The sequence below is a fragment of the Cynocephalus volans genome, chromosome 8 (assembly GCF_027409185.1).
Source record: "Cynocephalus volans isolate mCynVol1 chromosome 8, mCynVol1.pri, whole genome shotgun sequence".
NCBI lineage: Eukaryota > Metazoa > Chordata > Mammalia > Dermoptera > Cynocephalidae > Cynocephalus > Cynocephalus volans.
This window is the reverse complement of record NC_084467.1, coordinates 20,612,850-20,637,619: the sequence shown is the minus strand read 5'-3', so window position 1 is coordinate 20,637,619 and position 24,770 is coordinate 20,612,850. Positions and strand designations below refer to the sequence as shown.

The 24,770-nt window shown below is 47.3% G+C and overlaps 2 protein-coding genes across 4 annotated transcripts in view; both read right to left on the bottom strand.

Annotated features, from left to right (window-relative positions):
* Positions 1–11,432, bottom strand: part of CEP85 (centrosomal protein 85) — a 49,522-nt gene extending 38,090 nt beyond the window's left edge. The window contains exons 1-3 of one of the 2 annotated variants that reach the window (XM_063106559.1): positions 11,349–11,432; positions 6,886–7,893; positions 442–647 (exon numbers count right to left, since the gene is read on the bottom strand). In XM_063106559.1, the coding sequence (XP_062962629.1) occupies positions 442–647; positions 6,886–7,893; positions 11,349–11,415 (1,281 nt within the window). In that variant the 5' untranslated portion in view covers positions 11,416–11,432. Of the gene's footprint in view, positions 1–441; positions 648–6,885; positions 7,894–11,348 lie in introns of those variants that run through there. The other variant, XM_063106557.1, reaches the window with a different exon arrangement.
* A 1,148-nt stretch (positions 11,433–12,580) lies between these two features.
* On the bottom strand, positions 12,581–24,042 carry CATSPER4 (cation channel sperm associated 4). 2 transcript variants are annotated; one of them, XM_063106369.1, is made up of 11 exons: positions 23,956–24,042; positions 23,781–23,852; positions 23,181–23,324; positions 19,225–19,326; positions 17,175–17,272; positions 16,881–17,001; positions 16,528–16,661; positions 15,038–15,212; positions 14,080–14,291; positions 13,586–13,751; positions 12,581–12,981 (listed from the first exon to the last, which is right to left on the bottom strand). In XM_063106369.1, exons 1-11 carry the CDS (start codon positions 24,025–24,027, stop codon positions 12,928–12,930), a joined length of 1,350 nt encoding a protein of 449 aa, XP_062962439.1. In that variant the 5' UTR covers positions 24,028–24,042; the 3' UTR covers positions 12,581–12,927. The 2 variants fall into 2 exon arrangements, 1 of the variants encoding a protein (XP_062962439.1); XR_010024262.1 differs by having other exon boundaries at positions 13,586–14,291; positions 23,781–23,849; positions 23,956–24,035.
* Between the last annotated feature and the right edge of the window lie 728 nt (positions 24,043–24,770).

Below are 24,770 nucleotides of genomic sequence, written 5' to 3'. Positions count from 1 at the left end.
CCCTCACCCTCTCTGAGCCTTAGATTACTCATCTGTAAAATGGGATCTCTCAATTATTGTGAAGATTTAATGAGACGATGCATGTAAAAAAGGATTTGACCAGCGGCAGATGACACATAGTAAGAAATTAATAAGTACTGGTTGTGGTTGTGGTTGTTATTATTTTAAAGGATTCTGTAGCTGACAACAGTTTTGGAAACCAACATCCCAATTCATCAAACATGGCATCAGATATAAGGGCATTCCCAGTCTGAAGGGGGACAACAATGTCTTATCCCTCAAAAAGATCAGTCTGATGGCTAAGACTTGACTTTATTCCAGGGAATTCCTCAGTCAGAGGGAAATAAAATCATGACTTGTGTCCAATCACTCCTTTCCCAGTTCCCACCGCTCAACATCTTCCCCCACTTCCTATCAGGCGACCCCTTCAAGGGAGCTTACAGAGAGGTGGAGTCCACAAGTACCCTCCTTCTTCTCCATCATGAAGACGTGGACACGGCGACCCTGTTCTATTTTGCTGATGCTGGAGCATCCTGAGAATGTACCTTCCATCAGGACCCAGTGGCGAGTCTCCAGGAAGTAGCTGTTCAGGACCACCTCAATGTTCTGTGGCCAGCAGTGCAGGGTCACCAATACCCTGGACAGCTCTGCGATGGACAAGAGTCAGTGCAAGGGCCTCCTGAGGCTCCTGGGATGATGCCCTGGGAGGGGGTACTAGCTCTAATCTGGGTGGAGGGACACTGTAGGGACATTAGCCCAATCCACAAAGACCCCCTTAAACAAGGACACTCCCTCACAGGAGGTGAGTCCCCACAGCCATGTTTTCCCTGTGGGACCTGATCCCTGGCCTTAGCTGACCCACTCAGAATCTCTTTCCCAGCAATTAGGAGCTGGGCCTCAAAGGAGGCAATATAAACTTGAGAGGTGAGGTGACCATCTTCTGCCATGTTGGCTGAGAGGCAGAAAAAGTGGGCACGTGGAGCAAGGGACAGAGCAGGTGGTGGTGTCGGAGGGGATACAGCAGAAGCAGTTCTAAGAGGGAAGTTTATAGCAATACATGCCTATGTAAAAAAAGAACAAAGACTTCAAATAAACAACTTAACATTACACCTCAAGGAGCTGGAAAAACAAGAACAAACCAAACCCAAATCATTAGAAAGAGAGAAATAACACAGATTGGAGCAGAAATGAATGAATTAGAGATTTAAAAAAACACAAAAGATCAAGGAAACAAAGAGTTGGTTTTTCAAAAGGATAAAATTGATAAACCTTTAGCTAGGCTAATGAAAAAAAGACAGAAGACTCAAATAAATAAAATCAGAAATGAAAAAGGAGACATTACAAATGATACCACAGAAGTACAAAGGATCATAAGAGACTATTACAAACAACTATATGTGAACAAACTGGAAAACCTAGAAGAAATGGATAAATTCCTGGACACATACAACCTACTGAGGTTGAATCACGAAGAACTAGAAAACCTAAACCAACGAATAACAAGTAATGAGATTGAAGCAGTAATAAAAAGTCTCTCAACAAAGAAAATCCCAGGACCAGGTGGCTTCACTGTCAAATTCTACCACCCATTTCAAGAACGAATACCAATGCTTCTCTAACTCCTCCAAAAAATTGAAGAGGAGGGAATACTTCCTAACTCATTCTATGAGGCCAACATTAACCTCACACTAAAACCAGAAAAAGACACACCAAAAAAAGAAAACTTCAGACCAATATCCCTAATGAAAACAGATGAGAAGATCCTTGATAAAATACTAGTAAACAGAATCCAACAACATATTAAAAAGATTATTCACCATGATCAAGTGGGATTCATCCCAGGGATGCAAGGATCATTCAACATATGCAAATCATGGGGCCGAGCCCGTGGCTCACTCGGGAGAGTGTGGCGCTGGGAGTGCCGAGGCCACGGGTTCGGATCCCATATAGGGATGGCCGGTTTGCTCACTGGGTGAGCGTGGTGCTGACAACACCAAGTCAAGGGTTAAGATCCCCTTACCGGTCATCTTTTAAAAAAAAAAAAAAAAAAAACATATGCAAATCAATAAATGTGATACCTCACATCAACAAAATGAAAGAAAAAAACCTATATGATCATTTCAATAGATGCAGAAAAAGCATTTGATAAAATCTAACACTCCTTCATGATAAAAACACTCAACAAATTAGGTATAGAAGGAATGGACCTCACTCAACACAATAAAGGCCTGTATGACAAATCCACAACTAACATCATAATGTATGGTCAAAAATTTGAGGCTTTTCTTTCTTTTTTTAAAAAAAGATGACCAGTAAGGGGATCTTAACCCTTGGCTTGGTGTTGTCAGTACCACGCTCAGCCAGTGAGCGAACTGGCCATCCCTATATAGGATCTGAACCCATGGCCTTGGTGTTATCAGGACCACACTCTCCTGAGTGAGCCATGGGTCAGCCCCCAAAATTGGAGGCTTTTCTTCTAAGATCTGGGACAAGACAAGGATACCCACTTTCCCCACTCTTATTCAACATAGTACTGGAAGTTCTAGCCAGTGCAATAGGACAAAAAAAGCAATAAAGAAGGAAGTCACCCTATACCTATTTGCAGTTGATATGATCATATACATAGAAAACACTAAAGACTCCACCAAAAATTGCTAGAACTAATAAATGAATTCAGTATAGTGGTAGGATATGAAATCAACACACAAAGATCAATAGCCTTCTGATATGCCAATAATGAAATAGCTGAAGAAGAAATAAAGTAATCCCATTCACAATAGCTACCAAAGAAATGAAATACCTAGGAGGAAATTTGACAAAGGAGGTGAAAGACCTCTACAATGAAAACTATAAAACATTGGCGAGAAAAATTGAAGAGGATACAAATAAATGGAAAAATAATAATTCTTCCAACCCAAGAACCCATGTTCTTGGGTTGGAAGAGTTAACATCATCAAAATGTCTATATTACCCAAAGCAATCTGCACATTCAGTGCAATCCCTATCAAAATACCAATGACATTCTTTATAGAAATAGAAAGAAATGATTAAAATTTGTGTGGAACCACAAAAGATCCATGTAGGTAAAGCAATCTTGAACAAAAAGAACAAAGTTGGAGGCATCACACTTCCTGACTTCAAAATATACTATAAAGCTATAGTAACCAAAACAGCATGGTACTGACATAAAAATGAACAAATAGACCAGTGGAACAGAACAGAGAGCCCATAAATAAGTCCATGAACTTACAACCAACTGATTTTTGACAAAGCTGCCAAGAACATACAGTGGGGAAAGACAGCCTCTTCAATAAATGGTGCTGAGAAAACTGGATATCCACATGCAGAAGATTGAAACTAGACCCCTGTCCCTTACCATACACAAAAATCAACTCAAAATGGACTAAAGACCTAATCTAAATTTAAGACCCCAAACTATGAAACTACTAGAAGAAAATATAGAGGGAACACTACACAAAAAGGGAGTGGGCAGTGCTTTTTTGAGCAAGACTAAAGGCACAGGCAACTAAAGCAAAAATACATGAAAGGGACTACATCAAACTGAAAAGCTTCTGCACAGCAAAGGACACTATCAACAAAATGAAGAGACCACCTACAGCATGGGAGAAAGTGTTTGCCAACCACACATCAGACAAGGGGATAATATCCAGAATATATAAGGAACTCAAACAACTCAACAGCAAAAACCCAAATAATCCAACTAAAAAATGGACAAAGGACCTGAACAGACATTTCTCAAAAGAAGACATACAAATGGTCAACAAGCACATGAAAAAATGCTCAACATCACTAATCATGAGGGAAACACAAATTAAAACCACAGTGAGATATCATCCTACCCCAGTCAAAATGGTTATTACCTACAAGACAGAAAATAACAAATGCTGGCCAAGATGTGGAGAAGAGGGAACTCTCCTACATTGCAGGTGGAAATGAAAATTGGTACAGCCATTGTGGAAAACAGTATTTAAGTTCCTCAGAGAACTAAAAATAGAGCTACCTTATGACCATCTGTCCCATTCTTGGGTATATACCCAAAGGAAACGAAATTGATATATCAAAAGGATATATCACCTGCACACCCATGTTCATCGAAGCACTATTCACAGTAGCCAAGAGATGGAAACAATCTAAATGCCCATTAGTGGAGGAATGGATTTAAAAAACCTATGGTATATATACACAATGGAATACTTTTCAGTTGCAAAAAGAAGTGATATCCTATGACTTGCAGCAACATGGATGAAACTGGAAACTATCATGTTAAGTGAAGTAAGTCAAGCACAGAAAGACAGATACTGCATGATCTCACTCATATGTGGAATCTAAGGGGGAAAAAAAGTGGTTCTCACAGAAGTAGAGAGCAGAATAATGGTTACCAGAGGCCAGGAGGAGAGGGGTGTGGGGAGGAGAAGTGGTGGACTAACGGGTGCGAAACTGTGCCATGTATGCTAAGTGAATCATTGTGCAGTATATGCACGTATTGAAACAACTCACTGTACCCCACACACAGGTACAAGTAAATGTTAAAATAAAAATCAAAAAATAGAAAAAGTGAAAGTAAAAAGCAAAATACAATGGAGATACTAGTGTAAAACATTTCTGGATTTATTTTATTACTTTGAATTTAAAGATTTTTTTTGTTTAATCTCACTGTTTCTTTTTTTAATCACCTTTCTGATGGTATCACTGTTTCTATTTTGGTCAGAGGAATGGTCTGCAATTTAAGAGCAGGTGCTTTGTACCAATCAATATGTGTTGGGGTAGGGCGGGGGAGCTTCAGTCACATAATTTTCTGCTGTTACAGTTGATTGTATGGTAGTCCCTCTGTATCCATGAGGAATTGATTTCAGGATCTCATGCAGATACCAAAATCCACAGATACTTAAGTCCCTGATATAAAATGGTTCATTATTTCGATATAACCTATGCACATCCTCCCATATACTTTGAATCATCTCTAGATGACTGATAGTATCTAATACAATGTAAATGCTATGTAAATAGTTGTTTTACTGTATAGTTTAGGGTATATAATAATGACAAGAAGAAAAAGTTTGTTATGTGTTCAGTACAGATGCAATTTTTTTTCCAAATATTTTCAATGTGGGGTTGGTTGAATCCATGGATGTGGAACCCACAGATACAGACGGCTGGCTGTGTACAGATGCTCCCTGACTTATGGTGGGGGTTACATCCTGATATACCCATCCTAAGTAGAAAATATTGTAAGTCAAAAATGCATTTAATACCCCAACAAACTCATCATAAAGTAAAGATCATAAATCGAACCATCCTGAGTCAGGGACCACTTGTATTGTGATGCAGAGTGCCAAATGAGAACATTAATAATAGCTAGCACTCACACTAATGCTATGGTGTAAATGCACTTTATTATCCCTATCAGGAGAAAATGAGTCATAGTTCAAACCCAGTCAGTCTATTGTGTAGAGTCCGTGTTCTTGCCCACAGGGAAAAAAAAATTAACACTGAAACAAAAGCTGTCTCATTCTCAATGCATGAAAACACAATGATCTATTTATATTCTCTGTGGAGGGACACATGCAGTGCTGTACACTTTGGTACCTAACCCTGATCTTACCAAGAGAGTCTGTTGAGATGGTGACAACCCTCTAAAGAGCCAGCACGCACTTGGGGTTTGACTAAAAACCACCTGGGTTAGAAGTGAACCACCTGGTCACTTCTACCTTGCCCAGCCCAGCTTAACCCCCCTCCTATGCAACAGAGTATTCCAAGGTGCTGCCGGAACATTCCTCAGAATGAGGGCTCTGGGGACAAACACCCTTGGGAAATGCATTCTCTAATCTGCTATAAGGAAGTCCCAGTGAACAAGAGAGTATTGAAGGTTCTGAAACGTCCTGCAGTCAAGAAACAGGTTTGTTTAATCCATTGTTCCCCAAATACATTTGACAATAGGACCTCTTCTTAGTGCACTGTCTGTTGAAATCCTGTAGCACTGGTGTCCTGCAAAATACATTTTGGAAAATACTGACCCATAAGTTAAGCACTGCTAGTTTTACATTCAATAAAAGCCTCTTCCCAAGGCAAGATTACCCAATAGACCAAAGCAAGAATGCCAAAGAAATATTTTTTGAAGGAATTTAATATTTTTTTAAAAAGCAGAGTCATTTTAGGAAAAACGATAATTCTGTTAAATTTGTTTGTTTATTTGTTTTGTTTTTGTTTTTGGCAGCTGGCTGGTATGGAGATCCCAACCCTGGACCTTGGTGTTATAACACTGCACTCTAATCATCTCAGCTAACCGACTAGCCCCAATTTTGTTAAATTTAAATGTTTTGTGGGGTTAGAATTATTTTGCCTGCAAAGAACATATGTTTGGGGGACATTACCCAAACATCTTTTTGGTACTTTGGACCCAGCTTCAGCCCTATCAGAGGGTGGGCCCGGGAGTTTGTTGCACTGCCTGGGGGAGGCCCTGTGAACCCACACTTTCTGTAATATCTGTCACAATGACTTGTCCCAACAACCAGACTTTTGCTTCAGTTTCCCTGCCTAGCTCTCCAGGCCGCTACTGGGACTACAGCCCTGGTCTTTGGTAGATCATCAACTTCTCCCAGGAAGATTTAATCTCTGGCCTACCTGGAGTCTTGGGGACTAGTCCTAGGGGTTCATAAATGGTCCGTTCTACCTCATATGGCCAGCCACCTGCCCATCCACTGAAATCACCTCTACCCAGAAAGACTCATTAGATGCCAATGTCTTACCAAACCTCACCGGTCCTCCCTTTGAACACAGTGTTGCTCTGGGCCTTCTCAGAGTTATAATGTCCACTCTGACTCCCGCCTCCTCTTCAGTTTATTCACATGAGGTTGTCAGACTTACCTGAATGGGTGTAGTAGCTCTCATTGCACATACAAACTCCCTGAATGACTGGATACTCATCCAAAGCACAGGCTCCAGCTCCGGGATCACTGCTCTGGGTGTGTTTAGGGGAAGCTTGACTGTCCCCAGTCATAGCAGAGGATTTTGTTGTTCCTGGGAAGCTGGGGTTAAAGGCTTTGGAATGAGCAGCTGTTGTTTCAGGTGACTGGCACGTAGCAGTGCCAACACTGGAAGCTGATTCTGCTGGATGGGAAGGTGCCTGTGGGGCTGTGTTATGATGTGTTGTAGACAGCTTGCTCATTGTGGGGGCTGTTGTTGGGGTTGGGGATGCAGCTGTGATTTCTCCTTCCTGACTCCCAGGCATGGTTGTTCCAAGAACAGTTGTCCCTAGAGAGGTCGTAGTTAGCGAAGTGATGTGAGTAACTGCACCGGTTGTCATAGGTAAAGATTCTTTCACATCAGTCATTTTGTTTGATGTCGTCAGGGATGTAATTATAGCTGACTTCTCAGAGACAATGGCTGTCATGGACCCAAGTGATATAAGGTCATCACCTGGTGCATTTAATGCTGTTGGAGCTGTGATTGTGGCTGATTTCTCAGAGTCAGTGGACACTGATGACTCCATTCCATTGACTATGGTGTTTGATGCTGATGGGTCTGTAATTAAAGTTATCTGATTCTGTTTTGGGGTCTCAGCTGAAGTGGCCACGCTGGATAAGTCTATGGTTCTGGATGTCCCTCCCTGGTCCTTCCACGTAGAAGCCATGATAGTATTTGACAGTGTTGTACCCTTGAAGGTTGTGATGATAGTTGTATTTAAGTTCTCTTCCTGAGTCCTATGTTTTGGGGTTGTCTGCTCAGTGGACCCAGTAGAAGTGCTGGTTAGTGGTAAAGTTGGAGGAGTAGCTGATGTTGTATGCTCCTGGGATTCAGACGTTGATTTCCTTCTGGTTGTTGGTAAGCTAAGTGCAGCTTCAGGGGCGTTGTCTCTCCCATTGTTTGACAGAGCTGAAGTTGTAGATGAACACAATATAGTTTCCTTAGTCACAGAGTCTTTTGTGGAGGATGTTGTATCTGATGCAGCCCCCCCAGATTATAACACTGCCTATAAAAAAACCAACAAAAAAATCCCTAATCTACCTCTTCCTTCTACAAAACAGAGTTCTTCTCAAATATTCTGGTTTGCCAAGTATCCTTATTGGGAGATTCAATAAAAATAATATCAACATCAACTACATTATTACCAGCTCCCATCCATTTATGTGTCAGCTCCGTGCTAATAGATTTCAACTGATGCATGCCAGGGGGAGAGAATATAACTTGTGCCGGTGACTATGTCTCATTCCACTCAATGACTACTCTAGACACACAGAGAATTAGCAAAAGATGGAAACCTGTTAAATCATTTGGTGTTTGGTTTCTTAATGCCTTGTTTCATGTTAGCATTCAACTGCATTAAATGTGATTCTAGTGTTTAAAGATATAAGTTTTGGGGCCAGCCCGTGGCTCACTTGGGAGAGTGTGGTGCTGATAACACCAAGGCCCCGGGTTTGAATCCCATATACGGATGGCCAGTTCGCTCACTGGCTGAGTGTGGTGCTGACAACACCAAGTCAAGGGTTAAGATCCCCTTACTGGTCATCTTTAAAAAAAAAAAAAAAAAAAAGATATAAGTTTTGTGTGTGTGTGCAATGTGACCCCTAATCACAAGCCAGGTGTTTCATTTAGTGTGATAGCAGTAAAGGATTATTATGGCATCATTTAATTTTCACCTTGTCCAGGTAAGGTGCTGCTCTACTGCACAAGCATTGGTGCATTGAATCCTCAAAACCAACCTGAGGGGCCAAGCCCGTGGCGCACTCGGGAGAGTGCGGCGCTGGGAGCGCAGTGACGCTCCCGCCGCGGGTTCGGATCCTATATAGGAATGGCCGGTGCACTCACTGGCTGAGTGCTGGTCACGAAAAAGACAAAAAAAAAAAAAAAAAAAAAACCAACCTGAGGTAAGGACTATTATTTCCATTTATCAGAGGAAGAAACTGAGACTCAGACAGGTGAAGACATCTGTTGAGGTCACACAGCCAGATAGTGGTGGCACTGTATTCAAAGCCGAGTGCATCAGATCCCAGAGCCCAATGTCTTCCCTACCACACTGTACTGTCTCACAAAAACATAGCTTCATTCTCATGGCTGAGCCAGCCACACTCTCTAGAAAGAAAGGCCCAAGTCAGCTATGCTGAGCTAGATGCCTTGGAAACCTTCCTCTTTCCCCTGGGCAATGGGCAGAGATAGGTTCATCACCTGAGTCCCAGTCACTGTACCCTTAACAATTGTCAAAGGGCTAATATACAAAACTGGAGGTGACCCAGCCCAGGTGACAGGCTCATCCTTCCCACCACCTAATTCCGAAGAGGCAGTGACCATTGTTCCCAACCCGCCCTCACCTGGCACCTGCCCCATCCATATCCCACTTTCTTCTAGTGCTGTGCAGACCTAAGGGGTCACAATAGTGCAGGGGAGCTAGCCAGGATGCTTGGAAAGAGTGGGGACCTAGGCTTTCGACCTGGCTCTATAACTAACTTGCTGTGTGACCTTGGGGAAGGCCTCACCTCTTCCTGGGTCTCCATATTCCCCTGAGCACAGTGAGAGACTCCATATCTGAGGAGCCCTCTAATCTCTGGTGATCTGTGGGTCCAATTGCAACAAAAGTCCAGGCTGACATGAATAGATGTCTTGCTACAGGGGCCTCAGGTTTTTATTTGCAGGGAGAAATGTTTCCACTGGGTCTGACTCTCCATTTTTTACATGTGGTTAACCAGTTGTCCCTGCCCTGTTATGGAAAAGTCCATCCTTTCCCCACTGATTTGTTATGCCACCTGTCATTATTTTCCCCAACTGATTTTCATGCTCTCTCTGTCATTCCATCAGATCACTTGTCTGTCTCTGTACCAACACTACATTCTCTGTTACTTTATAGTAAATCTCAATATTTGGTAGGTGAATTCTCCCATCTTGCTCTTCAAAATTATCTTGGATATTGTTGGCCTTTCATTCTTCCTGACATATATTAGAATCAGCTTATCAAGTTCTACAAATAACCTGTTGGGATTGTGAGTGGAAGTTTACCGGAATTACAGATTTCATGAGAATTGATATCTTTGTGATACTGAGGTTTTCTGCCTCCCCATCAGTTCTTTTTTTTTTTTTTTTTTTTTTAAAAAAAAGATGACCGGTAAGGGGATCTCAACCCTTGGCTTGGTGTTGTCAGCATCACGCTCAGCCAGTGAGCAAACCGGCCATCCCTATATAGGATCCGAACCTGTGGCCTTGGTGTTATCAGCACCGCACTCTACCGAGTGAGCCACGGGCCGGCCCCCCATCAGTTCTTTTGAGAAGCAATAGAGTGTGATCTGGACTCAGAAGTCAGACCTGGGATAGAATTGTAGCTCTGTGATTCTGTGATACAGGACATATCCTGCATGGGGACATAGGGGATGTGGAAAACACCACATGTCTCTGAGCCTCAGTTTCCTCACTATAAAATAGGAATGATAATAGCACTTACTTCTCTGATGGTCATGAGGATTTTGTGTGTGTGTGGTGGTGGTTGGCAGGTATGGGGATCTGAACCCTTGACCTTGGTGTTATAACACTATGCTCTAACCAACTGAGCTGACCGGCCAGCCCAGTCATGAGGATTAAATGAGATAATGCATGTGAAGCACTTAGCACAGTGCTTACCACATTGTAGGTGCTCAATGAGTAGAACCTGCTACTGGTAATGATTATACCCTTCTGCTCCTCTCACCAAATTGACATCTGTTGGGCCAACCCGTGGCTCACTCGGGAGAGTGTGGTGCTGATAACACCAAGGCCATGGGTTCGGATCCTATATAGGGATGGCCAATTAGCTCACTGGCTGAGTGTGGGGCTGACAACACCAAGCCAAGGGTTAAGATCCCATTACTGGTCATCTTTAAAAAAAAAAAAAAAAAGGCATCTGTTTCCTGGATGCTTTGTCAAGGATGCTCCTGTCCCTGGCAAAAGTTATGGAAAGCAGTAGGGGTCAGACCTACTGGGACCTCAGTTCTGGGCCAGCTTTGTAGGGAACTAACGTGCTCAAACTCCAAGCTATTGGCCTGGCCCAAATGAGAAAGGCAGATAAAAAGGGGGAGACAGATGAGATGACAAAATGAAAGGAGTGGACAGACAGACAAAGAGCATCCTGGACTAGATGGATGGGCAAGGCCAGAAGCCCCACAGAGGCTCCTGCCTCCAAAGTCACTGATACCCCAAGCTTTGCAGACAATTTGGGGGGTAGTGGATAGCTGTGCTCACATTATTAGATCTTTCTGGAGACAATACCTGGTCTTCTGCCAGCTTCTTCCCCCCTCTGGCCAGCCAGAAGAGGGGCTGTGAGAGCCCCCAGAAAAGGATGGATGGAAAGGATGTAAGTGGATACTCACCAGGCAGGTTGAGGGCTCCGTCCCCAATAAGCAGCAGCAACAGCAGCAAAAGCCACTGGCTGCCCATGGCTGTGCTGGTGGATGGTCTGGAGGGTGCTGAAAGGAGTCCTGGCCCAAATAGGGAAACAGACAGTGGCTCCAAGACTGTGAAGCACACTGGCTGGCGCTGATACCACCTCTCATCTTCCTGCCCCACCCATTCCCAGCTGTCCAGACTCCCTCCCAGCAAGCCCAGGGGTTTTTTCAGGGCTGGATTCAACACTGATGGGAGGGGGATGGGGGATGGAGTTTCCCATCAGCTGCAATCAGTGGGCCTCTGGGGACTCCCATTCCAATTGGTGAATATACCCAAGGGCCCTAATTGTTAACCTCTGCTGAACAGCAGGGCAGAACTCTGGGCCTTCCAGCCTTCCTCCGACCCAGCACCAAGGAATCTGAGTCTCAGGGACATGGTTGATGCCATTGGTTTCTCACCTCCTGGGCTAAGAGCTGACCATTGCACACATGGGAAAATGAGGCCCAGTGATTCACCTGAGGATTAGAATCCAGGTCTCCTGTCCTCCAGGGCAACTCTTCCTATTGCCACGAATGCAGAGTTTTCTCAGACTCTTTCCGCTGCCTACCTCAGGAAGCTACTGACATTCTCAATGGCCTTTGAGGAAGGTCCCAAATAGGTTTCACAGGTCCCAAGTTCCCACCAGACTTCATTCACCTGACCTACACAGTCCTCCTGCTTTCTTCCAGCAAGCTTCGGTGCTCTTCTCCGGGAAGCCTGCCAGAACCCACACTTCAACCAGTCAAACTCCACTGCCCTCAGCTGAACTGCTTTTGAACAAGGTGACCCCGCAAGGCTAGCACTCCTCAGAGTGAGGGCCAGTCTCGACCTTCAGACAGGGAGAGAAAGGGTAGGGCTGCTCCTTTATAAGACAGGGGCTCCCAGCCATGAGGACCGGACTCTCCTCCCCCAAACTTAAGATTATATCTCTATTATTAAGTCAGAAGTTTTTAGGGATGCAGATTCTCTCTCCCATTAGACTGGAAGCTCTTGAAGGCAGTCTGTGACTCTCTCATCAGACAAACAGGCTTTTGAGGGGCAAGATTTGTCTTCCCCATGAGACCTGGGGCAAGCACCCTAAGAGGCTGGAGATCCACCAGTCAGACACACTGATTCCAACACAAAACTTTATTATCAATACACAGATGCCGGCCCCAGTGGCCTCACCTTTCTCTTCTTGGTGCTTGGGCCCACTCAGGCCCCACTCAGCTCTGGGCTAGAGCAGGGGGCCAGGGATAGCCACCCTTTGACCAAACCCTGGCTACGTTGGCCAGCACCCCTCTTCTGTGCTTGTCCTTGCTGCTAGGGCTCCCACTCTCATCCAGCATCCTTCTCCAGCCTGGCTCCTCTGGACCTGGGGCTCACAGGCACAAGCCCTGCAGCTGCTGCTACTCTCACAGCCCCTGGCCTCTGCCCGGGTGTAAGGGAGAGGATGAGCTTGGGCCAGGATGTGCCAAGCCATGCCAGGAATGCAGGAAGATGCAGCACTGGGTGTTTGTGCTCCCACGGCTCCCTTCCTGCCTCTCAGCGGCTGCTCTTGTGTTTGTTAAGGAGTATATTTGTGTTAGAATCATGAACCTGCAAACCAAGAGGCCTTCTTGTCAATCCCCCTGCCCTGACATGGCAGGCTCTCCCTTACATCCCTCCTCCAGCCTCAACAGCTGCCGCATCTGGGCCTCCCAGAGAAGTCCTTCACAGGTCTAACTGGAGCCTGCCTGGTACCCCCTCTGAGCTTGGGATCCCAGGCTGTGTACATTCACAAGGTCCTTCTATCCTGGTCAGGTGGTGTGGGAGGCAGAGAAAAACTAAATAACAGGGGTGTGTGCCTATTTCTCCCCCGCAGCTCCTGAGGGAAGCCTCAGGAGGAGGCTGCTTTTATGCACCCTAGAGAGCATCCAGGGGTCTTTGCCCACAGTGGGCCCCATTATCTTCCACTAAACAGGAACAGAGCTGGCTCAAGCCACACTAAGTGGAGGTAGGTTTGAAGGCTCCAGAGACGAAACTGGCTTGAAGGGCGGAGCCTGACGGCAGGGGGCGTGGCCTGTCCGAGAAGGAAAGCGGGGAACCTCACCGGATCTGGCCGCGACGTTCTTGGAATAGACGGAAACCTTGACAAGTGGGTCAGTGGCTGGGCTGGGAGTGGCACGGTGAGGACTGATCGGGTAGGAGAGGGAAGACGCACCTTTTCCATGTTAACGAGCGCAGTGAACAAGTCTTGCTGGTTAGTCATCTCGCGGATGTCCAGGGAGGACCCGTTCTCTAATGACAGGCTCACCGACACGCGCTTTTGCATCAGCTCCTTCTCCTGCTCCTGGTTGAAGCGGATGGAGCGCACCTCTTCCACGACGCTGGGGGCAGAGTGGTGAGTGCCTTCCACGGGCCGTGGGGGAGGGGCAGCCCTCCCACCTCTTCCCTGGCGCCCACCACCCCCACTTCGCCCTTCCCTGCAGCCCTGACAGAGGCCCAGGCCGAGTTGTGCCCTCGTGTGAGATGGGAGGAACCCGGAGGTCTGGAGTCCAGCTCCTCCACAGGAGGAGGACCCTGAGCAAGTCATTTAACCCTTCTGGGCCCCAGGGTCTGCATTACAAAATGGTGAGGACGTGAGGCCAGAAGAAGCTGAGGCACCGCCCAGCCCTGACTCACGGGACGTGGGGGTACCCCCAGTACCCCCCCTACGTGTTGAGCTCATCTCGGATCTCCTTGTACTGCATCAAGTTCTCCTGTATTGCCTCGAGCACCAAGCAAAAGTTGTCGCACGTGTTTTCCGAGAGGTTCGACAGTGGACCCCCCACAAGCGGTTCCTGGGGGTGACCAGATTTCTCCAAGCGGACGACTGCACAGTGCACCAGTGACAGCTCGTTACTGTCGTCTTTCTCCTCTACGCCTGTCTGGGGAGCAGGGAATGAACGGGGAGGGGACAGACAGCTCAGGCATCCCCTTTCCCAGTCCCTTTCTGTTTGGCTTCAGGTAGGATGAGGCTTAGGACACCAGGGTTCTAATGCCCCTCATTATAGCTCCAACCAGTCTTAGCCTCCCTACCTTGCTTTGGCAGCTCAACCTCAAACGCATAGGCCCTTCCCCATCTCTTTGGAAATTCTCACCCCTTTTTAAAACTTAGCCCCAGCCCAGATTTCACCCTTGATAAATCCTACCCAGCAAAGTTCTAAAGCCCTACCCTACCTACCCTGTAGTCACAGCCCCAGCCCTCAGCCCTTTCAGAAGTACCCCCTCCCTTCTCCAACCTTATGGAAGCTCTACCCTTGAATGCATAATACTGTAGCAAACATTAATGGAGTGCTTACTACGTACCAAGCCCTGTTCATTTACCCATATAATCCTCATAATAGCCTTATGGTGTAAGAACTATTATTATTCCCATTTTATGGAAGAAGAAATTGAGGCTTAGATTGGTTCAATGTCTTAAGGTCACCCAGCTGTTCAGTGGTGAGTTGCCATAGAAATATAACATCTAGAAGATCCACACCCCTCAGAAGCCCCAATTGGTGAGTGGGCACTCCAGGTGGGGCTGCTGCCTCCAGGCCCTCGAGTGTGCACACACACAGGCACGTACGCGTGTGCTGTTGGCACTCACACACATGCCCCTCTCCTCCCTCTGCCTTCCGTGCCCACACACCTCACTGAAGGTTATTTGATGCTGCTGCCCCTGCTCTTCTGCCTTCATCATTTGCTCCAGGTTGGTGGTCACCACCACAACGAACAGGTTAATGCCAATGAAGGCACCGATGGTGATGAAGATGGTGAAGTAGATGGCACCTCCGATCTCCATCGCATACTCCCTCTTCTCCATCCTGGAGATGGCAGGCGGAGGCCCTGTCACCTCCCTGGCCCTTTGAGCCTCAGTTTCCTCACCTATGAAATGGGGAAATCATCCCAAGGCCTCCGGGGACTTCTGCCTGCTTTACTGCTGTTGTGCAGCTCTAATTCCCTATCCCTAGTTGTCACCACAGCTGCTCCTTACTGAGCACCTGCTGTGCTCCAGACGGCGGGCCAGTTCTCAAGCCAACTGTGCAAGGTGGGGATTTGTACATCAGCATTATCAAATTTAATCTATTAGCTGTACTCTTTATGTTTTTCTTACTATAAAAATAATTCAAGCTCATTATAGAAAGATCAGAAGAAAAATATACAGGCAAAATATCCCATCTGCTCTGAGTTACCCACTGTTAATACCTTGTTACAAGTCTCTCATAAAATATTTTCCCCCAAAATAGTTCTCTCTCCCTCTGTGTATAGATAGATAGATAGATAGATAAAACAAAAGTAGATGCACTCTGTGCCAGGCTCTATGCTAAGAGATTTATATTGATTTTCACAGCAATTCATAACATAGTTAATATTGTGATGGAGAAACTGAGGCTCAGAAGAGCGATGAAGTAACTTGCCCATGGTCACACGACTAGTGTGCAGGAGCAAAGACAAAAGCCCAGTGTAACTATATTGTGCAGTCTGTGATTTTTTTCTCACTACTTATATCATAATGGATAAAGGCTACGGAGGCCCTGCTGGACTTCTACTTTTACACAAAGGGGGAAAAAAAAAAAAAAGAAGCCAATCAGGAGGGTAGGAGGGTCCACTGCCTCAAGTGGACTGGAAAGAAATAGGGCTTAGGTTTAATGGAAAAAAGGTAAAGAACAGAACACAAAAATGACCTTGGGCAGTGGGTCTAAGAATGAATGAAGTGAGAACCAGAGTTCCCAGGGGTTGGGGGACTTTGGAGGGCTCCAGTGTGGGCTGGGAGGCTGCTCTGTAACCTTAGGCACAACCACAGACCTGTTCCCCTGCCCAAGGCCTAGCTACCCAGCTATTTAGCATGGTAGGAGAAGTCTCCATGAACAGGGCTAGTGTAGGACTTTGAATGTGTGGAGTTTCAAGGGGAACAAGGCTTCAAGTACCATAAACCCCAACGTCTCCACCAGGGATTTTTTTCTTCCCCAGTTTAAAGCCTTGGGCACCCTCCATCCTACTGGGCCACCCTCATCCTAACCCCTGGAGCCTCCACTCGCATTGAGAGCCCTTTTCCCCCCAGTTTCCCTGCCTCACAGGAGCCCTAGCCCCTTCCTTGCCAGGCTGGGATAAAGGCCTGGAAGCTCCACCAGCACTCACTGGAAGTCACTGTAGATGTCCACCCAGCCATCCTGGGTGATGCAGATGAAGAGGGTGTACAGGGCAACCTGTATGTTCTGGAAATGCGTGGGCACGAATGCACCGAAGAGTGTGACTCCAAACACAGAGAACACCTGCCAGAGAAACCAAAGCCCATCCTGACTTTACCCGAGGGTCTTGGAGACAGGACATGCAAATACCCTGCAGATGTCATGCAAATGAATGCTGCCAAGGGAATCACAGGGATTCAGGCCCATGGGCCTCTCCTCTCTTCCAGACACCCCTCTATCCCCAATGACCCAGAGGCCCTGTTCAGGGAAGGGGAACGGCTGGGGGTGGGGGAGGGCACTGACCAGCATGAAGAAGAGGATGAGGGCCATGATATTGGCCATGTCGGGCACCGACTGCAGGATGACGCGGATGATCCGGGCCAGGGGCTCCACTGCCATGCACACGTGTACCAGACGAAGCACCCTGTAGCAAAGCCTCTCAGGGGTGCCCCTCGGCCCTTCCCAGACTTTTCCCTTCTCACTGTCCCCCACCAACTGTCCAGAGAGGCATAGCTGATCCCCAGCTGGTAATGACCCCCCCATCTCATTCCCAGGTTCCAGACAGTCCCCCTCTTTTCTCCAGAGCTCCAGGCTTACCTGAGGGTGTAGGTGATACTGTTGACACTGAGTTCGTTAATGAAGAACCCCATGAGCAAGATGAAGACGATAAGAAAGTTGAGGGTGTTCCAGCCATCCTGGGGGTGGGCCAGCCCCAGTGGGGTCTGTCAGGCCCAGCCCATGGAAGTATCTGGAATATGCCCTCCCCACACCCCAAGGATGAGGGGGGTCAATGTTCCTCTCAGAGCAGGGTCAGTCAGCTGCCATTCACTTCTGTCCCCCAAACACGCCACAAAACACACATGCACTCACTGTCCCAAATGTGTCAACAGCCAAGTGCAGTCTCAGAGACAACAGTGAAGACCCTCACATATACACAGAAAGTCCTAAGATGAGTGCCCACCTCGGCTAGTGAACTGCTGACCATGGCCTTGCTCTACAGTCAGATGACCTGAAAACATTTGGGTCTTCCTGCCTTTGTGTGACACATACTACAATTAATAATAAAATGAAAATAAATACCACTGAAAACATCAAGGAACGCTGCTTTTACAGCCAGTTCAGAGGTGAAATAGCTCTCAGTGCAAGAGCGGGAGACAGGCAAATTCTGCAGTCCCTGTGTCCAATAAGGCACTTACTCATACAGGAACCGGGGAGGAGAGGAGGAAGCCCATATATATGAAAAATTAACCAGTGATTCCACTTCTAGAAATCTGACCCAAAGATACTCTGGTACAGGTACAAAATGACATTTGTATAAGGTTGAAAACAACCAAAGCATCCAGCGATTGGAGACTGGCTGAATAAACTACAGCGTGTTCATTCAGTGGAATACTGTGTAGCCATACAAAGAAAAAAGAGAAAGATCTCCATGTACTGATATAGAAAGATTGTCAAGATCCATTAAGCGATGAAAGCAAAGTGCAGAACTGTGTTATAGCATGCTACTCTTAGCAAAGGGAGGACTAAAAATATATACATATTTGCTTATGATTGTAAAAATAAATACTGGGAAGATAAACGAGACTACAAATATAAAAAGATTACCTAGAGAGGGTGGGGGGGTGGGTAAGGGGACAAGAGGACAGGAGGGGAAACCAGAATTCTGTGTATACCTTTCAATATAGTTTTGACCAACATGTATCTGCATTAAATATTCAAAAATAAAGGTACTTTTTAATGGAAAAAATGTCCTGAAATTTATTGGGCAGCCCAATAAACACAAGTCCTCCTGGCTGCTTACACTCAGAGTGTCTGTGCCTAGACACATACAAGGAGACACAATTCTGCCTGTCTATACATCGATCTCTGTATCCATTCAGTATTAAGCGCCTGCTATATGCCATACCCTGAGCCTGTCCCTGAGGATACAGGATTTCTGCCCTGCTGGGCTCACAGACTATTTTGAGGAAGGTGGGTAAACAGTGAATTTAACTCTATGTGAGAGAAGTAAGTGCATAGTATCATGGAGACACAGCAGTACTTAACCTGCCTAGGAGAGATAGGAACACTTGCTGGAAGAGAAGACATCTGAATGAGTTTGTAAGTAGGAGTAAAGCAAGTGAATAGGGAACATCAGAAGAATAATATTTTGTGATGTGTGAAAATTGTATGAAATTTAAATTTGTGTCCATGAATAAAGTTTCAGTGGAACACAGCCATGCTTATTTGCTTACATGCTGTCTATGGCTGCTTTTGAGCTATCACAGCACAGGTGAGTTGTTGCAACAGAGACTGTATAGCCTGTTAAACTTAAAATTTTTATTATCCGGCCCATTACAGAAACAGTTTGCTGACCCCTGCTCTAAACCTTACAAACTAAGGTAAATACTCTCAATACCATTTCTCAGTGAGGAAATCAAGGTTTGCCCAAGACTACAGAGCTGGGGAAGGCTGGAGCAGAGATTGGGATTGGAACCCAGGAAGGCTGCATTTGTATCACAAATTACTTTCTGCCATAACACATACATCTCAGAAGCTTCTCTTACTCTCCACACACATACACCCAGATGTACAGGAGCAGGGACTGGGTGGGGTACAGTCCCCAGGGAGGAGCAGGGGTGATGGCAGGGAAGGCCCAGGATCTTACCTTCCAGAAAATCCAGAAGCCATTGAGCCAGCCGAGGAGAACCTCACAGATAAGGATGGTCAGCACAATGTCATCTATGGTAGAGAACAACTCATAGTGTTTCTACACGGAAGACAGAGAAAAAGAGAGAGATGGAGAGGTCAGTGGAGCAGGGCCCGGGCAAGGCCAGGCCTGTGGGGGAAGGAAGGCCCATATTATTGCTGCTCATTTTTTTTTTTTTAAATTTTAATTTATCAATATACAATGTAGTTCATTTTCGTGTCCCTTTACCAATTCCTCCTTTTCCTCCCTCCCTGTCCCCCTCCCCTCTTACTGCTGCTCTTCATCCTCGGCAACGTGTGGCTCCCTTCAGAGCACACTGCCCATGTACTTGCCAGGCACCATGTTAAGACCATTCACGCATCGCTTCGGGTCACCATCACCACTGCCCTGCAAAGTAGGTTTCACTCCCATCTTACAGATGAGGAATCAGAGAGGTGCCCATGCGCACACAAGCTAGTGGATTAAGATTGTTGTTTGACTACAAACCTTTGCCCCTAACCTCTAGAGTAGGGATATTTAGAAAGGTGGGTAGAGGAGATGCCAAACAGACTCCAGGATTGGGAAGAAAAGGCCTGGCCCCTTGGCATGGAGGACTCCAAGCCTCATCCATCCTTCTCTGTCCCAACCACTCTTGCTGCTCCAGCTTCCCAAGTCCCCCAGGTTAGGCTTGACCACACTCCTGGGTATCCTCCCACGCGTGGGTCTGGGACATGTACACTGGATGGTTGAACTGGTGGCTGGACGACTAGGGTCTGTCCAAAACCCAACTTACCTTTGCCCAACCTCGATCCTACTCCTCAGCTTCTTATAGCTGTGAACCACTAATAGCCCTCAGCCCCTGGCTCCACCCTGGTGGTCACTAAAGTCACCTTATCCCCTCCTTTCTTTACCCCAGTGGCTGACACACTCAGTGCCTCCAGGATCACTGTCACACATGGGGGCCTCCTGCTGCCCACCCCACCCCCGCCAACACCACCATCCATTGGCGGGTGCCGGGCTGGGCAGAGCTTCTTAAACCCAGATGGGAGGTTAAGGTTTATGCAGTCCCTGCCGGCTCCAAATTCCACAAGGGCTGTCATGGACCATGGATGTGAGTCTACAATGAGGAAGAGCTTCATTGCCCTCAACTGTCCCCTCAGCTCCACCCTCCTGGCCACTGGAGGCGATATGCCCTCCTTACTATTGATCAAAAGGGCTTTCTATAGTCCTCCTGCCTTCTCCAAATCATGAGCATCTATAGCTAAATCAGAGTTGCCTTCCCTACCCACAAGCCTTCCACAGCTCCTGGTGGCCTGCAGGATAAAGTTCAAAACCAGTCTGGCATTCACAGGCCTCTAAATCTGACCTTTACAGACATTTATCCTATACCAGGGTTTCAGCATTTTTGCTGAACCCACAGTAAGAAATATATTTTACATCATAACCTTGTTTCTCTCTTTATCTCTCCTTTTCTCTTCCTCTCTCGCACATAGACCAATGTATTTCATTCTTTTCAATTCCATATCAGCATGCTGGCATCCGCACTCAGTTCGTCTACACATGAACCGAGTTCATGATCCATTAATGGGTTGCGATCTGCCCTCCACGCTACTTACTCTGCAAACGTTTGCAACTGGGCTCCTGCCTGCACCGCATGTGAGACAGCTCTTGTCTGGGTCATGAGAGCTAACCCTGAAGGATGCTTCCTAGTCCTTATCTTGCCGCATCTCTCCACCACATCTGGACCTGTTTTCTGCTCCCTTGATCACCACTCTCCTGGGTTCCTCCCACGCCACTGGCCACTCCTCCTCAGTCTCTCTTTCCACCCTCTCTTCCATCTCTGCCCTTTATTTGCAGGCTCTCCCCAGGGCTCTGGCTTGGTCCTCTTTCCTCCTGACCCAGTGCTGTCCCCAGAAATCTCACCCACTCCTCCACCTACACACCAGCAACTCTCACAGCTCCATCTCCACCCATGCCTTCCACAGTGTTTCAGACCTGACCTCCAACTCCTCTTGAGACATCTAAGTGTGGATATTGCATGGGCACCTCCAACGTCACATACCCCAAACCTGTCTTAGCATCCTCCCCAAACCTGCTGTTCCTCCCATGTCCCCACGACCCAACACACAGCACCATCCCCCACACGGCTCCCAAGCCGGGAACTCAATTCCTCACTCTCCCCTTCTGCTGTAGGTTGACTGAATTGTGTTCCCCAAAGTCCATATATTCGAAGCTTAATTCCCACTGTAACTGTTGAGGGTGGGAAATCCTATAATGGTAATCGAAAGGTGGGGCCTTGAAGAGGTGATTAGACTGCAGGACCATGCCATAGTGAATGCATTAATATAGGTGGTCAGGGGTGTGGATCTGAGGGCTTTAAAAGAAGAGCTCTCTCTCTCTGCTTCCACCATCTTGCAATGTGAGACCCCTGGGTCACTGTCACCACCACCAGACGTGTTCCTTGGTCTTTGGACTTCCCAGCCTCAGAAACGGTAAGCAATAAATTTTGTTTTCTTTATAAATCACTTAGTTTCAGGTATTTATACTATAACGCCTTCTCTACACGCATGAGGTGGTGACATGTTAAACACGGTAGCTCATAGCCAAAGCTTATTAAATGTTAGCTATAAAGAAAATTTGCCAGGAAGGCCCATGGATTCAACTCCTAGGGAGTTTCCAAATGCATCTGACCTTCACCCACTGCCATTGTCCTGGTCCAAGTCCATCATCTTTCACCTGAGCATCTGCAACAGGGTCCTGCCTGGCCCATCTTCCCCCATTCTTGGGCCCCCTCCCTTCCATGGTCCACGCTGTGGCAGCCAGTGTAAGTTTTCTAAAATATATGTCTGGTCATTTCCTGGTTTTCTGCTGACACAGGATGAAGGCATCCTACTTAACATAACTTAAAGACCCTGTGTGATCTGGCCTCTGACCACCTCTCTGAACTCATCTGCCACCACCACGCTGGACATTTAAAAATAGTGATTTTAGGGCTGGCCAGTTAGCTCACTTGGTTAGAGAGCAGCCTTATAACACCAAGGTCATGAGTTTGGATCCATGTACTGGCCAGCTGCCAAAAAAATTAAATAATAAATAAATAAATAGTATTTTTTTTTTTTTAAAGATGACCGGTAAGGGGATCTTAACCCTTGACTTGGTGTTGTCAGCACCACGCTCTTCCAAGTGAGCTAACCGGCCATCCCTATATAGGGATCCGAACCCTTGGTCTTGGTGTTATCAGCACCACACTCTCCCAAGTGAGCCACAGGCCGGCCCTAATAATATTGACTTTAAAAAGCGTAACACATGCACATATACTCCCTGTAAGAAATTAAAACATCAAGGATAAGACCATAGTCATGCTGGACTTCAAGCTGAACACACAGAACTGTCTCACATGCTGTTTCTTCTGCCCCAAACACTCTTCCCCACCTCTCTTTGCCTGGCCAACTCCTACTCATTCTTTTCTCTCAGCTTAAGAGCCACTTTCTCCAGGAAGCCTTCCCTGATCTCCCAGATTAGGTTCGATTGCCTTCTCTGACCTCCTACGTATTCTGTGTGCCTCTCAGGCCTCTGTAATGACACATTTATGTCTGAGGCAGGAACTGGGTCTGCCATGCTTATGCCTGGAACCCTGGCATTGACTGTGCTCAGAGGGATCCTCCCTTTAGTGATTATTGGTTAGAATTGGACTCCCTCCCCCATAAGGTGACCATTTGCCTGTCTCTACTCACACCTGTCTTCTCCTGCCTTTCTACAGATCCAATGCATTCCTCAAAGCCAGGCCCCAGAGCCTGCCTTGAACTCCGGATCCCTGGAGGGTCAGAGCTGACAGACCCTTGGAGAGCATCCAATCCAACCATCAAAGACAGACAAAGAGCCTACAGGCCCAAGAGGGAAGCACCTTGCCCCAGGCCCCCCGGCTGGCGTCCCACCTGGTCAAGGACGGAATTGGTGCGGAGGGCGATGGTGATGGCATTGACCACCAGCAGCACGGCCAGCAACATCTGGAAGGCCGGGTGTCGTAACAGCTGCTTGATATACATGCGAGTGATGAACTCCTGCATGTCCCAGGCATCCTGCAAGAAGGCAGGGACCTTCCTTCAGGCAGGTGTCACCACAGGAGGCCTCTGCCTGGATGTTTGCTTTCAGTGAACGGGGATCCCTGGAGGTCCACTCTAGGGGGCGAAATTGCCCGAGAGGGGATCAAAGAAATAGGGGCCTCAATGCAGAGGCCACTACCTACGTGGCCACTATGAAAGTGGGTCACTGTTGGGGAATCTTTGTGGGGGTCATTGCAAGAGCATATTTTTGGGGGTCTTTGCTGGTGGTGACTGTCATTACAGAGGGATTTCTGTGGGGTGCACTGCCAGGCAATTCCTAACATATCATGGGGGGTCACTGCAGGGATCACTGCTGGGGAGGGTCCTCTGGGGGGACGTTCAGAGGGCAGAGGGAGGTAGAGTCACCCTGAAGGCCCGATGCCCACAGAGCAAGGGACACTGTAGGCCCTGTAGCCCCAGCCTCTTGCTTACCTTTTTGCTAGTGATGTCCCGGCGGTTGATGAGCACGTGTTCCTCTGGCCTGTAGGGCTCATGCGTGTTCTTCTGCAGGGAAGAGGAGTGGCCTCAGTGCAGCTACTGCCCCTCCTGCGCCCCGCCCCACCCAGGATGCCAGCTTGGGTGGTGGAGCCAGGCAGGGGCCACACACCAGCAGCTTCAGATGTTTGACATTGGCTGTGTCTGTCCATTGCTGCCACCAGGCCTTTTGGTTATCGGTCATAGTTGCTCAGTCTCCTCTTCAAAGCAAATGTATTGCAAGCAGTCTCGCTCCCCCTCGTGGCGATATAACAGAAGCCTCTGTGACCTCCAGCCTTCCGCATTCCACCAAAAGAATTCCAACTCTGAGAGAAGCTCCTCCCACTACCCCTGCCCCCACCCCCCATATCCCACAGAGGAAGCCAGGGATGCTGTGGGATGCTGGGCCAGGATCAGAGGTCAGAGGCCAAGGGGAACAGGTCAGGTCTCCTATGCAGCCTGGATGGAATAACAGGGACATACCCCTGCTCTGGGTCCAAGAGTGGGAGGTGCTGGGCTGAGGAGAGCCGAGGACAGAAGTGTCTTGCCCCAGAACAGACCTCAACCTGCACCCCTCCGCACCAGCCACCCCATCCCACCACCCCAATCTCCAGGGATGGCCATCCTGCCCTTCCGTGCAAAGTATGTTTCTCTACCTACAAAGTAAAAGTTTCTCACTTTGTCCCCCTGGGGATGGGGTAGGAGAGCAACTCTGGCCTCTGGGGGCTGGGGAGACAGGGACATTAATGGGAACCCTCACTAGCCATGGGTCAGCAGTCTACCAATCTGGCAGGCACGGTACCCCAGTGAAGAGCCCAGGACATCAGGCCATGTAGGGGGCTAGTCACCCACACTATGGCCGAGAGCACTCACCCCAGTCTAAAGCTTTCCATCCCAGGACCCTCTGGGGGACAGACTCCTGACTCTCTATGGAAATAAAGGCACACT

Excerpts from the sequence above, each read along its gene's own strand:
- CATSPER4 (XM_063106369.1), bottom strand. The coding sequence starts at position 24,027 with ATGACCGATAACCAAAAGGCCTGGTGGCAGCAATGGACAGACACAGCC. Across the intron at positions 17,273-19,224 it reads GCTTCTGGATTTTCTGGAAG|GATGGCTGGAACACCCTCAA; the intron begins GTAAGATCCTGG and ends GCCCACCCCCAG. Across the intron at positions 14,292-15,037 it reads ATCAAATAACCTTCAGTGAG|ACAGGCGTAGAGGAGAAAGA; the intron begins GTGTGTGGGCAC and ends CCTGCTCCCCAG.